Source organism: Mastigoproctus giganteus, chromosome 11 (assembly GCF_048544385.1).
Source record: "Mastigoproctus giganteus isolate SK-2022 chromosome 11, ASM4854438v1, whole genome shotgun sequence".
In the NCBI taxonomy this organism is placed as follows: Eukaryota; Metazoa; Arthropoda; class Arachnida; order Uropygi; family Thelyphonidae; genus Mastigoproctus; species Mastigoproctus giganteus.
In genome coordinates, this window is record NC_143585.1 from 136,722,987 (window position 1) to 136,741,903 (window position 18,917).

At 36.1% G+C, this 18,917-nt stretch overlaps 1 protein-coding gene across 1 annotated transcript in view; it reads right to left on the reverse strand.

Annotated features, from left to right (window-relative positions):
- The window catches only part of LOC150078459 (neuroglian-like), a 442,449-nt gene that overhangs the window by 93,175 nt on the left and 330,357 nt on the right, over positions 1 to 18,917 (reverse strand). The window contains exons 15-17 of the mRNA XM_090385067.1: positions 15,437 to 15,718; positions 7,145 to 7,332; positions 1,200 to 1,379 (exon numbers count right to left, since the gene is read on the reverse strand). Of these exons, the coding sequence (XP_090241193.1) occupies positions 1,200 to 1,379; positions 7,145 to 7,332; positions 15,437 to 15,718 (650 nt within the window). The remainder of the gene's footprint in view (positions 1 to 1,199; positions 1,380 to 7,144; positions 7,333 to 15,436; positions 15,719 to 18,917) is intronic.

The window sequence follows — 18,917 nt, forward strand, 5'->3', positions numbered from 1 at the left end:
GTTTGCTGCATGTCTTCATGAATTTCTTTTGGCAGCAATCCCTTTAAATGAAGGTACTACCCAATCACTGCACAGTGCTTGTTTCTCTCAATAGTGGGCATCTTCATTCACCTTCCACACTTCAACATCCTCTGTAGAGGAGAAGAATATAGTTACAAACCTGAAATTATCTGTGAACACATAAGAAGAGTCACAGCATAGGTTGGCAGTATTGTCTTTCATGAAAACCTTTGCGATCTAAATTGGGCTAAAAACTTTTCAATCCCCCTCATATTTCTCTTATTTTAATAGTGTGTGACACACTATGGGAAAGCAACATGGACCCTTTTATAACTATCACTGGAATCTACCTTATTTGTTAAGAGATGACAGAATAAGTAACTTATCACTGTGCATCATAAGTAATGGCAGTTTCTAATAAACTGGCTCAAATTAGAATTACTTTTCACAACATTTATAAGATTATTGTATAAAAAAGGAAGTAAAATAAAGTAAAGTGAAAGAGGCCAGCTTCTGTAAAATCATTTAATTAAATTCACCTGAGGTTTCCTCCAGTAAGGAATAGTCAATGAAGGTCCGGACAGTCTGTAAAATGAAAAGCCTTCTCTTCATCGCATCCAAAACTAACATGCCCTGCATTCGCCACTTTAATGCTCCGGTTAATTACTGAGCATACCAAGGAAGGAGCCAGTGGTATGTGCATCAACTGCCTTTGTTCATGCTGTTCTCTCTCATGAGCTGCAGACGAAAATCGGGACTTTCAAGTGTATCAAGTGTCATTTTGTTAATTTAATTTAAATTTTAATGTAATTTTATTTTGTAATTAAATGTTAATTAATTTATTTAAATTAATTAACATTTAATTTAAATGTTAATATAATTTTTAATGTAATTTCATTTAATGTGATCTTAATATTTTATGTAACCTAATGCCATTATGGAAGTCGTATCGTCTTATTAATGTCTTATTTCATTTGATGTTATTTCATTTAAATGTCCTACATCCCTTAATGGCAATTTATTTATTTCTGTAATATATCTGGTTGTTATCATCTCTATAAGTGTTAACCCCTGGCCTTTTGGCTGTGAAGGGACATTGCAACAATATCCCTACCATGTAATTTATTCCTGTTTGGTGGATAAAAGAATAAAAGAAAATAAAGTTCAAGTAATCTATGCCATGAACTTAAGCTACTTACTGCCCATGAAATGACTAGATTATCCTTTTGTATTCCTCTTCCCATAACCTTATCTGGATTTTTGTATGGAACATCTTGAGGTGTTGTACATCGTTCAGAGTGACCACTTGGTAGACTAGGGCCAATCTTGTTCCTTGCAATTACACGAAATGTATAGTTGGCCCAAGGAGTCATAGATACCTATAAAAATATTACAAATATATTCTGTTTAACTTTAAAAATAAAATGCATATTTAAAAGAGACAGCAGCAAAGTTTTATTCTTCAGGGTCCTGTGCTATTTTGTAATCTGCACACTTGGTCTGAAAAGGAGAATGATTAGAAAGGAGACAGGACATAAATTCAGAAAGAAAAAAATCGGTGATGATCTGAAGCACATGATTGAACTGTTTATGAACAAAATAAAAATAGGTAAATAAATGTGCATAATTATTTAAACATTAAATAAGAAAGAAAGGCAAAAAATAATATCATTTGAAATGAGATGTATAAGGAAAATCAATAAAACAAATTGGAGAGAACATAAAACTAATTAACCAGTAAGGAGAGATCTAAATTTTGAACACAAAATAATAGAGAACATCTACAAAAAACAACTTCAGTGGTTTGGACATGTGAACCGGATGAAACAACACAGGCTGCCTAATGCAGTACTGACTAAGAATTAGAGATAAAGAGACCACAAGGAAGACCCAAAAGAGAATGTAGAGTGGCACTTAGTACTGCACCTTGTGGGGGCGCCTCCATAGCCAGGTGTGATGGAGCAGCAGTGCGTAGCACACACTTCTTGATTAGACCGGGGTTCGAGCCCGTCACCACCAAATACGGAGGATGCGGAAAGGTCAGGGAATGACCACCGCATATCCCGGAGCAATATGGCCTTAGTTGCTAATGCTCCTAAAAATCAAAATAATAACAACAACAACAGCACCTTGTGGGACCCCTTCTTCCTGGATAAAATTGGAAGATAACTGGTTGTTGACTCTAACTTGAAATGAGCGATGATGGAGGAAGTTTCTGATAAACTGGCAGGTGTCCGCATAGTCCTAGATCATATAGGTTTGCATTATACCATACCTCCAAGCTGTGTCAAATGCTTTTTCTATGAGAAAGAGAACCATGACATGATGTTCTTTTTGTACAAAAAGAATCACAGATGTTTATTTCTGCCATGATGAATAAGTCAAGAGTGGATCTTCCTTCATGGAAACCGCACTGTACTGGGTTAAGAAGGTTGTTTTGGACTAGAAACCAGGATAGGCAGGCACTGATAATTTTTTCCAGAATCTTGCTCATACAGCTGGTGAGCATAATAGGTTTGTAGTGTTGTGGATTTGTAGGATCTTTTCTGGGTTTTGGAAATGCCAAAACATAAGCGTGATGCCATTTGTTCGGGAAGGTATTCTATTTGAAAATTCCGTTATAAAAAAGTAACAATGTCTTAAGAGCTGGTTCAGTAAGTTGTGCTATCACGATGTAGTGTATTTCATCTGGTCTTGCTGCACTGAGTTTGTTGGTGGCTAAAGCATGGTGCAATTCTGTCATTGTGAAGGGGAGATTGTATGCAGCACTAGACACTGATTCGAAGTTGATGAAATATTTCTCAGCCTGTGCTTTGCGTACCTGAAAATGAGGTGTGTAAGATGCCGTGGCTGAGATTTTCATGAATGATTCACCCAATGCATTTGCAATCTCCACTTTTGTTGTAACATCACAACCATTTACAGTTAGCATGGGAAGGTTGATGCGTGGATGTTTAGAGTACATATGTCATATTTTGGTCCATGTTGTTTGAATTTTTGTAGTTCTTGTAATTGTAGAGGGGAAACATCTCTATGCTTCCCTTTCGCTTGTCTGCCTAATACGTATTGCTTTTGCCCGAGCCTGTTTAAAGTGGATGAAATTTGCAGTTGTTGGAAACTTCCTGAAGATGTTCCATGCTTTGTTCTTTTCTTTTTTAGCCGCGCTGCATTCATTATTCCACCAAAATTTTGAGCGTGCTGATATTTTGTTGGATTGCTTTGGAATTACTTGGACTGATGCCTGTAGTATTTGGTTAGATATATATTCTGTGGCTAAGTTTATGAATGCTTGCCGGACCTGCTTTTCTTCCAGTATTGCAAGTTTTTTGTATATATCCCCTTTCACTTTGAAAAAGTTCAATTTGATAGTGCTGTTAGAAAAGCAGAGGATGTTTGCATCAATCTGGCATATCACTGGGTAATGGTCACTACCCGGTGGATTGCTATGAATAGTCCATCCAAATAGAGGATATATGGATGCTGAGAATAGTGAGACATCAATAGCTGAAGTAGATCCTGCAGATAAATGGGTATAGGTGTGTGTGCACCATTATTGAGAGTAATCAAATTGTGCTGGTCAAGTCACTTTTCTATAATTTGTCCTCGTTTGTCCATATTTTGATTTCCCCATAACGGATGATGACTATTGAGGGCTCCTAGGATGAAGTAAGGTTGAGGAAGTTGTACCACTAGTTGTTCTAGGTCGATGTAGCTTACATTTTGATTAGGCGGCAAGTATAGCGAGACGATAGTCAAGTCAAAATTAATGCTGACTCGCACTGCGACTGCCTCAAGGTTTGTTTTTAATGGGAGTGGTTTGGAGGGTATTTGAGCATTTATTATCAATGCCACACCTCCACGTGCCCAATTTTTAGGGTTGGGTACAACACGATCTTGCCGATGAATTATATAGTCCTGGAGAAAAACAGTTATATGTGGAGTTAGGGTGATTTCCTGAAGGCAGAAAGCAATGGGATCATATTGTGTGAGGAGATCTTGGATGTCATTTAGATTACTGCGACCTCCTCTACAGTTCCACTGCAGAAATGTAAGCATTATTTGGGTTTAGTAGAATCCTCGATTTGTTTCGCTCAGGTTTCCCTTTCCCCTTCTTTGGAAAATATGGTTTTCCAGTGTCCATATCCTCATCAGTGAATAGTTCTAGTATGTGCTCATCTTGCTGTGAGCTATCTTCTAAGTCCATGCAATCTGTTTGGCTTGCATCAGGACTAGTGTTTTTAAAGAAAAACACTTTAGTGTTTTTCTGTGGGGAGGCATCTGTTGTATAGTAATTGGAGTATTTATGGCTTTACTTTGTTTGCTAGTTGTTTGGTTTACTGGTGTGGTGGACAATACTGACCTTGCTCACTTAGATAGCGATTCGCTTGGTGGTATGGTTACCACCATTTGAGTTGCAATTGATATATGTCTTTTGGTTGCTTGAGCATAGGTTGGTTTATTAGTATTCAGGGCTGGTAAAAATTTTTTGGCCTCTTGGTAGGTGACATTGTGTTCAGTTTTGTGTCGCTGTATGTGTTCTTCACGTTTCCAAAGGGGACACTCCTTTAAAAATGCCAGATGTGCTTCTCTCAGTTTGGACAACTAGGTACTGTAGCTGTGCATTCAGTGTTGGTGCACAGTGGATTCACATGCGGCATAGGTAGCTGCTCCCCTGCAGACTATCTGTGAGTGCCCAAACTTCTGACACTTATAGCAGTGTAAGGGGTTTGGAAAATACGCTCTAACACGGCAATTAAGATAACCTGCTTTGATCGCTATTGGTGGTTTTGGGTTATCAAAAGTGAGTATTATGTTCCGAGTAGGAACAACAATGCCATCTTTTTTTGTCGTTCTTCTTCTTACATTGATTACTCCTTGATCTTGTATTTCTTGTTTCAGCTCATCATCTGACACGTTCATGAGTTCCCATTTGGTGATGACACCTCTTGACACATTTAGAGAAATGTGTGGTAAAATGATAACGGAAGTTCCACCAAAAGATTTTAGGTTTAGTAGTTGCTCAGACTGTCAAACAGTGGCAACTTCAACCTGTAAGTCTCCTGATCTTAAGTGCTGAACTGTCTTGGGAGTACCTATTATGCTTTCTAGGCATTTTTGCACTAGAAATGGCAAGGGTTTGCCAATAGGTTGTTCTTCAGTTAAGTAAATGATAAGAAAGGTTGGTGTTCTGATTTTGGCTACATCAGTCTTTTGATGTTTAGCTGCAACAAAATTAGGCTCCGACTGTTTTCACCCTGTAAGAGTCTCATCTATGCACCAGTGGATTTCTGGGTTTTAGGAACTGATTGCTCTATTTTTGCCCTGGAAGGGAGAGCTTTGCCCTTCCAGGTTACCTGCCCCACCACGTGGAGGCAGGAGCAGTGCCACCTTTGTGACCAAGCGGTAGTGGGTTAGTAATAAAACAAAATATTAAGAGGGAAAAAGGTTACTTTTTCTGATCTAGTAAAGTGCTTTCTTTACTGAATGAATTGAGTGTTAATGTAATGCTGAAAATAAGGAAACGATTTTATTTCACCAAGAAAGAGCGCTAATTTACTTGTAAAGACATTTGATCACAAAATCGCTTGGCACCTGGGCTATCAGTAGTACCATTCATCAAAAGGTAAACTTATATTGTATTCCTTAAGTACATTATAAGTGTGACACTAATATTCACATTATTCTGTAAAAGCTTTTCTATTAATACTGACTTAAACTGCTCTCCTTTCAAAATAAATATTGATCACATCCATTAACGATTATTCTTCTTCCTGTGATTTTAGTTAAAATTTTTGCATGAAATATTAAACTGAGAGTTCAACAGCTTTCACATTTCTGTTCAATTTTCGTTAGAAATAGTACCAAGAGCTAAAGAGTCTCAAGGTCTTATGTTACTATAGTCGTTTTATAAATATCACTTAATGTATAAATGGTTAAACTAACTTTTTGTCCTGCTTTTTTCTGCATTTTTATCAGTGAGCTATTTATGAGATAAATATATATTGCTTATATAATCAATCAATTATATCAAAATCAGTTTATTTCTTGGAAAGAATACCAACTACAACAGCAGTCATTACATATGCAAATCGATAAGAGAGTAAGGGTTAACATATTAATTATAACAGATGAGGTAACTCAGAGCCGCCCGGGCTACCAGGTGGGTAAGGTGCCTTCCTGGCAAACCAAAGATCGCAGGTTCAAATCCCGCCTCAGGCTAGGATCAGAGTAAAATGCAAAAACTTTGGGAGGTGCATTATGGCCACAGAAGCCGATGTGCCAACAACTAACAAAAAAAAAAAAAAAAAAGAGGTAACTCAAATATCATTATTATAAAAATTTTACATCCCCATATTATAATTTAATTATAAAATGTATAATAAAATAAAAATGATCTATTCTATAAAACAAAAGTTAAATATATAAAATCTGATATTATCATTTAGTTTACAAAACATTAAACATAATGAGTGAACAAATAACACAAGGTTTGATCAAAATGCTCACTGAATGTTGCAAAAAATTAATTTTATTCAATGATAAATCTTAAATTATTAATATTTTTCAATGTAACCTTCCGAAACTGCACACTGATCAAAAAAATTTTGGGAATCTTATTTCATGAATGCTTTTAGGCAGTCTATCAATTTTGATTGGATTTCTTGAATTAATTCAAATCATTTTCCTTGCACATCCTGTTTTAATTGTGAGAATAACCAGAATTTGCTTGGTGCCAAGTCAGGAGAATAAAGCGGGTGCAGCAAAGCGAGAATGTTTTTGTTGGTTAAAAATTATTTATTAGTCACATTGTTCTGTTCAAATTTCATAACTTTCAGAGTATATGAAAAATGATTGGTTTGGTTTGGATTTATTTGCGCATGAGCAACTAAGGCTATAATGCGCCATATGAAAAATGAAAAACAAGTATTCACCTAAAGTGGCTTTCTGTTAGATTAGTACATAATAATGAGTTCAAATTTTGTGTGCACATGCTCAAAAGATATTATTATGGGCTCTGACACAATGTTGTAGCTGCTGCTACACATTCAAGAATTATAAGATCATTCACCACAGTTTTCTGATCAAACCTGGTATGCTCATTGGGAGCTTGCTCACTTGAGTTGTATTTATTAACTGCTGTTACCTTGAAGCGTGTATCTGGTGCAGGAATATTCACAAATGCATCCTCCCATGTTTCTGGAGTAAAACTGGTATTATACTGAATTGTATAGCTAAGTATTGGTGCACGTCTGTCTCCACTAGGTTGCCATTCAACCAGGGCAGTTAATCCATCACATTGAACACCCATTATATTAGGAGGATTGGGTACATCTATAATGGGATAAATGCTGTTAGAAATAAACTTAACTTTATACTGAAAATAATCAATACATTAATGGCTATGTAAAAAAATATGATTCCAGCTGTAAAACCTCAACCAGCCAACATTTCAGAAAATTTTTACATTTTTCAATAACTTATTCTGCAACCAACCAACCTAACTATACAAAATATCCAAAAGTTTTATAATAAAGGAAAAAAAGTGGTTTAATATGGTTATTTCAGAATATTTTTGTTATTATATGATATGCATACATAATACAAACCAGGAACATAACTAGCTATTACAATCTCTCAATAGATATGCTGTCTATTTAATGTGGCATAAGATTAAGGAATAAGAAATATTTTGAGATATTTCTTTCTGTACAGTAAGTATAGTTGTAATCTGGAATAAGTTCACTAAAATTCCATTATAAGAAGGGTAAAGATTATAAAATTACACATAGTAAAACAAAATAAACCAATTAACTTAAAAATTCAGTAAAAAAATATTCTCTTTAATAAAGATTTATATGATGAGTATAATAAACAACTATGTAAAAAATAAAGTGGGCCAGTAAATCGGATGTCTTAACATGGGGATTTTAACTTTACAAATAATAATTGGAACTTATGCAGGTGTTGCTCACTCAGTAACAGAATATTTCCGGATTTATTTTTCCATTCATTTTTCCAGCACATAGGCAACAAGGAAAAATAAAAACCTTGATCTTATGATTATTAGCAGTTCCATATATTAAGACTCTTTAGTTAAAGGAACTACACTGCGCCAATCACATACTGATGTGAGATTTATTTAACCTAGCAATGGTCACACCTGGTATGATAGACTCCTCGGAAAAATATCTGTTGCACATTAATTGTTTGTTTCAACTCTATGTGTCTTAATATATAGGTTGTTGTTGTTGTTGTGGGATTTTCTGGTGCAAGGGCTAAATAGGCCATATTGTGCCTATCAAAGTAAGTAAGTTTACATGTGATAACTGCTCTGGGAGCAATTAGAATCGATCATAAATTTTAATTTTTTTCAAGTAGGTGAAAAATTCAGAGTTTTGCATCATTACTTATGATGCTGTTGAGTGACAAAGGGTTTGAGATGGAGCTGAAAGTAAATTGTCAGGCAGTGTTGAACAAGGTACATTCAATCAGAATGTGTTTTACTGATAGCAGTTGCAAACAGTGCGTGCACTGAGGAGGATCATTTCATGTGAGCAGAAACAGATGAGTGAGGTGACTATAAAATTTAACATTGTATATCATAGGGGCAAATAACAGTATGCCACCAAGTTCATTAATTTTATTAATTCTCATTGTTGATCAATTAAATTGTATTTAAATGAAAATCATGCCCCAGACTAGAGCAAAAAAAGCAACCATCATGGTGTAGTGCAAATGCTGTGGGGTCAGGGTCAAACCAAAGGGGACGATTCTCCTATTAATCACAGTCTAACAAAATGTGCCAATTGTGCAATGTTTGCCAACCTTTCTGGCCATGATACAGTAAAGGGGATGTCTTTGTGTGTGTTCTGTGCAAGTGTGAAGAAATTAGATGCCAGCTTAGTGTTCCCATGATGAGCGTTTATGAGAGTTTGAAGAGTAGGGTAGATGTCCTCAAAGGAATTAAAATGGAAGGCCCTGTCAAGCTCTCAGCTGCCCAATTCAGTGACACAGCTTACACCTGTGCATCAGGCAACACAGCAGCAATCTCCAAGGCAGAATGCGCTGGTCCCAAAGGAGATGATGATTATCAATTTCTCTATTGTCAGGAAAATGGGAAATATATTGTGCAAGAGGGATAGGTGGAATAGGACCAGGGTATGTCTGCCAGGGACAAAAAGTACATAATGTTGTAGAGCAGATATCATCTTTTAAGGACACAAAAGGTGATATTGTTATACACATTTACACTAATGATATTAAGAGTAGGAGATCTGAGGACTGACTTAAAAAGCACAGAGCAATGTTGGGAAAAAGACGCAAGTTATGATTGAATTTGAAAGTGTCTGCAATTCTGCCCAGACATGATAGGAAGGAGTACATGTTGAGAGCCTTGTCAATCAATTCGGCCGCAGAGAGAATGTGCAAGGCCAATGGGGTAGAATTTTTCTTGGCATAGTCTGTGCTTTCTTAACAGGAGAGACTGTTTTTACAGGGATGGGGATACACTTAAATAGAAGGAGAATATTTGCTGAAGCTATCAAAGCAGTGAGTGATAAGTGGATCAGAAAACTGCTAGCTTGGGGGGGGATACACAGACTAATAGATTAACTAGAACTGCAGGCAGAGGTGAAGGTGATTCTTGCACTGCTGCTATTGGAATAGCAGCAGCCTTGAAAGCAAGATGCTGGGCATCATCATCATGAAACAAATAAATACATGGCTGTGTTAGGGTAACTAAGAGTAAGAACAGGTGCATGTATATTTGCAAGTACACCAGTGCTCGGAATATAGTAAATAAATTTCATGTATTTGAAGTACTGATTAAGTCATCAAATGCAGACATCGTAGGGATAGCAGAGACATGGTGTCACTCAGATAAAAGTGATGCCGAATTTGAATATGGGGGAGTACCAGAATACAAGCCTGCAAATGCCTCAACACCCATCTAAAAGTTCCAGATGTCAGTCGGATTTTTTTCTGTTCTTGTGCTGATGGGTCTACCACTATCTGGAACTCTTTTTCTATATGAACCAGTTTCCACAAAACATCCATGTATTTGCTGAAAGGTCTTATTTGGCATGTGACAATTAGGGAAGTTTTCTGCATACAGATGTCGTGTCATGGCTGCATTGCATCTAGCAAGTCCATACATGAGATGCATGTCTGTGCCATCTCTTGATTTGAATAAGCCTCCAATTATTACAGCAAATGTACACAGTACCAAAATGTTAATAACAAGCTCCAAATGTAGTAACTTTGTCAGGAGAACTAGCTTATTCAAACTTACTCAAAGCACAGTATGGGATCGATCTTGTTTATATAATTACAGCAAGACCCATCATGAGATATTGAGCAGTGCTTGCAAACAGTCGAATAGAGCCAGCTATACTAACCCAGTTTGTGGAAAGAATTGCTGGAACACAAACATGACTGTAACTTGGAAACAAATCGAAATCAGACTTATGTTTACATGGACTTTTTATTATAGATTTTAGGTCCTAAATCCATTCCTGAAGTGGGTCTCACATGTTATGATAAACTCTGTATAAAAGAACATTTTATACTTTTAGTTGTATAATAAATAACTTCAATTTCAGCTAAATTTCAAAATGGAACTGAATCCTGAAAGTTTACTTTAACTGTATACAGTAATACCCCGACTTACGCTACCCCGACTTACGCGAACTCGGAGTTACGCGGTTCTTGATTTTTTCGTTTGGCAACGCTGCCGCCCACTATCTTCAAGGTCGTTTTTCATATGTTATCGATATACGGTGCGACGGCGGAGAATGAGAGCGAAAGATGAACAATATTCAACTTTGCTGCTTTTATGTTTTTTATATCAGTGAAGGGGAAACACATTTCACCATAATAACGTAAAAACCAACACAATTCCAGCTATCGGTATAATCGCAAATGCAATTAGATCGAGTTTACTACCAGTTTATAACAGATTTCACTAGCAGAAACGCAACTGGATTTTTATTGTTTTATGGTAGTAACCCCTAGAAATGTGAGGTGTTAATAGTGTATCTCTGCCTTTATGGTGTTGTTTATTCAGTTGCTACATGCACGCAGCTTTGTTTATGCGTATCAAGCGTGCCTCCTCGTTTTGTAATTGTGCTTTATTCCCTAAAAATGAGTAAAATACTTAATCAAAAGTGTGAAAAGGAAGCGTCCTGGTGAAGACACTGCAGATTCAGAGAGAAAAAGAAAAGCAATTATCGATAAACAGAGGCGGACTGGATCAAAAATTCTTATCTGCTGCACAACGCAATCGGACTCTTAGTGGCCTCATACTATGGTTTATGGCCAGAATCACACTGGCTCACCGGGGTTTCCCTGGTAAGGCTTATGGCCAGTCCGCCTCTGTCGATAGAGAAAAAATATGAAATTGTGAAACGCTTTGAGCGAAATGAAAGACCATGTGATATTGCACGTGCTACAGGCCTAAACGAAGCAACGGCGAAAAGCACATGACAATTGCAAACTTGACAGGTTGAAAATTGAAAAGGGCTCAATTGTAAAGGGCTTAAAATTTTTAGAAAACATAGACTCCAACGAAGAACGCGTTATAGCTACAAAGCAAGGAATAAAAAAATTATTAGCTTGCTACGAAGAAATTCTGCGTGAAAAAAAGAACGCGCTGTGTCGTCAGACGAATTTGTTAGATTTTATGAAGCCATCGACATCGAAATAACTTTTTAACGTAAGTCATTTGTTTTTTAATACATATTTTGTATTAATATGTATAAAGAACTGCAATTTTATTAATATTTTTCTTCTAAACTAGTGTTTTTGTTAGTCCTTGGTCCCAATTAAGCAAAATTTATATGTATTTATATGCAAAGTTGTACCCCGACTTACGCGAATTCGACTTACGCGATTTTCGTCGGACCCACCTATCGCGTAACTTCGGGGTATTACTGTATTTTATAATTTCTAAAAATTGTAATGGAAGTTCTTCAAGTTAGTATTACTCTTTAATTAAATACTATATATTCTTGCATATAAATCAACCTGTGAAGCACTAAAAAAAAAAAAAAAAATTGTAAAATTAAGGTAAACTTATATAATGAGTATAAAATTCTAAACTCGAATTAAAGTGTGCTTAGAGTTAGAAAGATATGAATTAATTACTGATGTATTTACAATTTATTACATACATATTTTACACAAATATAAATTGTTGCATATCTTTTTAAAACTCAAGCATTCGCTCCTCTTCTCTATTGGACAAAAATAACTTATAAACTCATCAGGCATTAAATTTTCAAGCTCTCAAAAAGTAAACTTCCAAAACTGCTGCTTTGTGATTTTATTTTATCTCACTTCCATATTGAGGCATTGTTTACAGAGAACCCAATTTGTAGTACAGTACTAAACAAGAAAAAAGACTGAATGGTGTTTGTTACATAATTAAATTACATATATCATATCAATAAGAACAATGCCACATCATCATCACCTATGGCTTTAAGTTTTTGTTTCGTGATAAAGGAGTACAATAGAAGTCCATTTAATTGATCTCCACTTAACAGACTCCCCAGATTAATCAATGCTTCCCTTCTCTGCAGAATTCTGCGGACACTAGTCCAGTACATGTGTGGCTAGTGTAGCACACTATGTCTGCCTGCTGAACTGTATGCTTCTCAAGAAGTCAGTTGTATGTTTGTTCCAAACTGTCTTTACAACAAAATTTGTTATTGTAATTAAGTATGTAATTTAATTAAATATCATGTAATTAATAAAATATGTACAAAGAGAGAGAGAGTCCTTGTTTCTATGAAAACTAAGTTGGATGTTGTGGAGAGGCTTGATAAACGTGAGTCTCTAAAAAAAAAGTTATTGTTGAATTGTGAGAAAACTGCAAAAGGCAGGAAAAAAAATCAAATAAGGGGAAAGCCTCGAACTTCCATCAAATGGTTGATGGCATAGAAAGTTTTATAAAAAATAATGTATGGCATGGACATTAAAATAAAATGTCATGGTATTCACATATTGAGTATTAGTTGGTGGGAGATTATCTGCTGATCAGCCTGCCACTCAAAAATTTAAAGATTTAAGGTCATTTGTCAAAAGAGAAAAACTGATCGCAGAACAACTCTACAATATGAACAAAGCAGGTCTGTTGAGATTGAGGTTTAGTAGCACAAGAGCTGGTATGGCCATATTGTGTCTTCAAAATAGGTTTAAATTATAACATGTTACCTACAAAAATATTGACAAAAAAAAAAGTGGCACCTGCAGCATCAGGATATAAAAAATCCAAAGAAAGAATCAGCTTGAAGTAATGCAACTGGAATTCACATTTTATATCTGTTTGTTATTAGTAAACCAAGTAATCCTAGAGTTTATTGCCATTTGCAAAAATTATCATGGACGAACTCTGCATTATTCAAAGTGTTTTTTTACCCATGAATTTGTACCCTCTTTTCCAACATATTGGTGATGATTTGTTGGAAAATGAAATTATGGAAGATGCATAAATCATGCACACTGTGACAGAAATAGATGGATCTAAATATGAAGAAAAAGAGATGAAATAAAATAAGGACCAAAAATTACCTAAATACAGTTTTACATTATATTGAACAACAGCCTGATTCAATAGTCAATAATGTGAAGCTCATAAACATATTTCATCTGTTTAGTAGGAAATCTTCTACAAAAAATTTCATCCCTTTAGATGATGAAATCATCTAAACAGATGAAAATTTCTGATTTTATGTAAATGAATATGTCTATCTATATGTTTTAAATGAAAATAAAATTCTTAAGGTATATATTTACTAACTAGACTTGAAAGAGCAATGAAGCTCAATATGTCCTATTATTATTAATCTTAAATTATAAGAGGAAACCTCATACCTTTTTAGTAGGACTGTAATTCTCTCGACACTCAATTGCGGATGAATGTATTAAATAATACTATATAATATCGGTGTAGATACACCATAGTTAACCCATAAATTTGAACCACGTATGTAGTGTAAAAGGCATAATTTTAATAGTATATCATATTGTGGGTGCCTTCACAACAAGATAGTTGGTATTGCACTACTTCAAATAAAATACGTTTCTCTATTAGAGAAGACTACTGTTATTTATTTTCAGAGGTTACCACCACCCAGACGACCGCTTTGAAGCTAGTGGGTTTCATCATCAGTAGGCGGGCAGGTACCTTGTAAGTGCAACATGCCATCACAGTTGCGAAGTTATATCCATAATATGAGAGATGCCAAAGGGTGTTGGTAATAATGTATTTGAAAACGAAATGCACAAGTATTAATCCTTATGGGTTTCAGTAATTAACTATATAATATCGATGTAGATACACCATAGTTAACCAATATATTTGAACTATGTATGTAGTGTAAAAGTTAACCCACAATATGAGATTCTATTAAAACGATGCCTTTTACACTACATAAGTAGTTCAAATTTATGGGTTAACTATGGTGTATCTACACCGATATTATATAGTTAATTACCAAAACCCATAAGGATTATGCCTTGTGCATTTAGTTTTCAAATACATTAAATAATACATTCATCCACTCAATCACGGATAAAAATAATGTATTCATCTGCAATTGAATGTTGAGAGAATTACAGTCCTACTAAAAAGGTATGAGGTTTCCTCTTATAATTTAAGATTAAGGTATGTATGTATGCTTTTTTTTTTTTTTTTTTGATTCCCCACTTGAACCAACTTTTTTGATTAATGAAACAGCTACAGGTCCAGCTCAGGTCGAATAAGAGGGCTTCTATTGCATTGCACTTTCTTCACAGGTTACTGCATAGTATAATAAATGTTACAATGCAAACTTTTAAAAGAAATAGCAGAATTAAAAAGTGGACTGATTCTTAATTTACTGTAATACATCACTACACAAGATGTAAATAATGATAAAAAAAATGGGGGAATATAATTATGTGGATATATGATTAAGTATAAATTTTCAAGCCAAAAAATAGCAGTCAACTTACAGGCTGTGTTGACTCATATGCCAAAATATATGGTAATTGCTATGAATACCACATGGATAGCCTTTTTTGAATACTGGAACACTTTTTTCATAAACTTTATATGGTGTTCTACTCTACCAATATAGGAAAAAAAATTTACTCTTTACGATTTAAAGCAAAATTATTCAAATTAAAGTACATCATGAGAATTTATTTTTAGTATAACCTACCCAGGTGGCAGAATATTTCAAGAAACATTTGAGAAATGCAATGTGCATGGAAAACCAGTTGAAAACAGTTATCTAAGGATAGGACCTACAGGCGTAACAACCAGCTTAAGAAAACAGGTGCCTTGCTTTAATAATCTAAGGGTAATTTAGTGATAACAATCATTATTGCATTAATATATTTGGAATTAAAATGAAAAGAAAAAGTGCTGCTTCAATTATAAGCAAATTACCTTGAACAGTGAGAGTGGCTGCAGCTTCATCTTGATCAAGTTCTGTTTTGGCTACACAGGTATATACACCAGAATCTTGTTCTACTGTTTTGGTAATAGTTAGTGAATTATCTGAAGCTTGTACCATACGAGGATCCCTATCAAAATCAATTGGCTTGTCATTGAAGAGCCACATAATAGATAATTCCAGTGTGGGATCAACTTCTGCACTACATCGAAACGTTGCTGATTTACTTGCAGCAACTTCAAAGTTTTCTGGAGGCTGTGTTACTTTAGTCTTGGCTAAATATGAGAAAATGAAAAAAAAAAAAAAAGTTCCAATTAAAAACTACTTTTTCAATATTTTTTATTGTCAGTTTGATATAGGTTGTTAAAGACCAGTTGTTGTTGTTGTTTGGTTTTTAGGAGCATTAGCAACTAAGGCCATATTACTCCGGGAATATGTGGTGGTCATTCCCTGACCTTTCCGCATCCTCCGTATTTGGTGGTGACGGGCTCGAACCTCGGTCTAATCAAGAAGCGTGTGCTACGCACTGCTGCTCCTTCCCACCTGGCTACGGAGGTGCCTGTTAAAGACAAGTGTTCACTCTCAAACTGTTTTATAGAGTTCAATGCTCATATGACATTTTAGTGAATACAGAAAAATTACACATGTTATACTGAGATGCAATTTTAACAAAGTGAAAAGCTAAATTTTCAACAGTTTAATGATCTGATAAAAGATCTTTAGTTTTAATGGTTAGGAAAATTAAAATGTATTCATCTGGTAGAGCACCAAAAACTTCTTAAACACAATAGCAGTACTTACCTGAAATTTTCAATTTATATTTTAGTTACTTAGTGGAAATCTGATGTTTCATGAAAGTATGCTCAGACAGTATTGATAAACTATTTAAGTTTGTAGCCATTGGTTCCATGCAAGATGAACATATTCTTTATACTCTATTTATTATACTCAATTTAATAGCTTAGACTGCATTACCACCCCAATGACAGAAAAACCTTGCACCATTACTTGAGACAGTTATTCTATTTCTGCTTGAGGCCTCAATAAGTTTCTCACATCATAAACAGGTTTTACACCTAGATTTTTTCCATATAGATGATGACAAATAAATTGCTCGATCACAGAGCATAATTGACAACAGGTAGGTATTAATATGCATACAATTTTAATTTGAAAATTGTGTTCATACTGGCATTCAATTTATGTCTCGGGAACACTCTGGTCCCTCAAGGTTTATACTCACATTAGGGATCATGCCATAGACTAGAGCAGCAAAGCAATGGGCTCAAGGTAGCAGGAGTGACTTGGGGGGAAAAATGAAGGGGATGGTTCTTAGACGAATCACAGCCTTACGAAATGTGCTACTTGTGCAATGTTTGCGGATATCTAAAACAGGACAAGATAGAGCCAAGGAATATGTCCTTGTGTGTGTGTTTGAGATAAAGGGTATGAGAAACTTAGGAACAAACTCAGCATTCTGATGAGCATTTACAAGAGCTTAAAGAACAAGGTGGATCCCTCAAAGGAATTAAAATGAGGGGCGCATTAAGCTCTCAGCTGCACAACTCAATTCAACACCAGTGCTTATGCTTGTGATCAGGCAACAGTGGCAATCTCCAAGGCAGAATGGGTCAATTCCACAGCATTAGCATGAGCATTAGTAGAGGCATTTGATGCAAGAAAGCAAGCTTATGCAGCATCAGCCAAAAAAAAAACCCACTTCCACTTCACCCCTCTGTTCGTTCAAAATACCTGTCCAGCTGAGCCTTAAACTTATTTAGGCTATCAACCTCCACCACAAGGGATGGCAGTCTGTTCCACCAACCAACCAGCCGCTGGCTAAAGGCAAATTTCCGCACGTCTATCCTACATCTGTCTTTCCTCAATTTGAATTTATGCCCTCTCAGGTGATTTTTCTGAGCTAGAGGAAGAATCCCATCAGCATTGAGCATGCTTAAACCATTCAAGGCTTTATACACCTCTATCAGATCACCTCGCTGGTGCCTAGTCTCCAGACACTGTAATTTGCAAAACTTAAGCCTTTCTTCGTAAGAGCACCCCTTTGTTCCATTCACTAATCTTGTTGCCCTTCTCTGTACTCGTTCCAGCAGCTCTACATCCTTCTTGAAATGAGGCCTCCAGACCTGTATACAGTACTCTAGGTGTGGCCTGACCATTGCCTTATACAATGGAATAATCGCCTCCTTATCCCTGCTGGAAAAAATCCTGTATATCATTGACAATACTCCATGAGCTACTCTTGCAGCCCGTCTGCACTGCTCAGAGAACTTCATATCTGCCAGCACAATCACCCCCAAGTCCCTTTCATTCTCTACCACTGTCAGTGTAGTACCACAGAGTTGATACGTTGCTCTGGGGTTGCTTTTTCCCATGTGTAGTACTTTACATTTGTCAATGCTAAACTTCATTTGCCACCTCTCAGCCCATCTGCTCAACCTTTCCAGATCCTGTTGCAGCAGCATAGTGTCAGTAGTGTCCTTGACAACCCTGCCAACCTTTGTATCATCTGCAAACTTGGACATTAAGCTTGATATACCATCATCAATATCATTTATAAATATAGAAAACAATAATGGACCCAACACTGAGCCCTGAGGGACTCCACTAATAACATTAGTCCACGATGAGCAGTGTCCATTGATTACCACTCTCTGTCTTCTCCCCCTCAACCACCCCTTTATCCATAGCAGCAATTTGCCTCCAATGTCACACTGCTCCAATTTGTGTAGCAGTCTTGCATGTGCAACAGTATCAAAAGCCTTTCTAAGATCCAAGTATATAATATCAAAGTTATTCCCTGCATCCAGTTCTTTTGTGACTGCATCATAGTATCCAATCAAGTTGGTCAGGCAAGACTTCCCCTTAACAAAACCATGCTGTGTCTGAGCTATAACTGAAGTCTTGTCTAAATGATCCTGCAGTGCTTCTTTAACCAGTGCCTCCATTAATTTTCCTGGAACAGAAGTTAAGCTCACAGGTCTATAATTACTTGTGTCAGCCTTTGATCCTCCTTTGTGAATTGGGGTCACATTTGCACATTTCCAGTCTATGGGTACCTCCCCTGAGTCCAAGGAAGCTCTCATAATTATGGCTAAGGGTTTGCTTACTTCCTCTGCTGCCTGCTTTAATATAACTGGATAGATCCCATCCACCCCGGGTGCCTTTCTTGTGTTTATCTTCAACAGTTTCTCCTCCACTGTACTCCCAGTTATTTCAAGATTCTGTAGCTTACTGCTAGAGTTGAATACACCTCTGGCATTCCCCTTGCTGAATAACTCCTCATGTGTGAATGTCGATGCAAAATATTCATTTAGTTTGTTAGCTACCTGAGCAGGATCATCAACAGTTGACCCATCAATATCAAGTGGACCAATCTGATTCATCCCCTTCCTTCTAGAGTTTACATAAGTAAAGAACTCTTTGCTGTTTTTCTTTGCATCCCTTGCCAAGGAT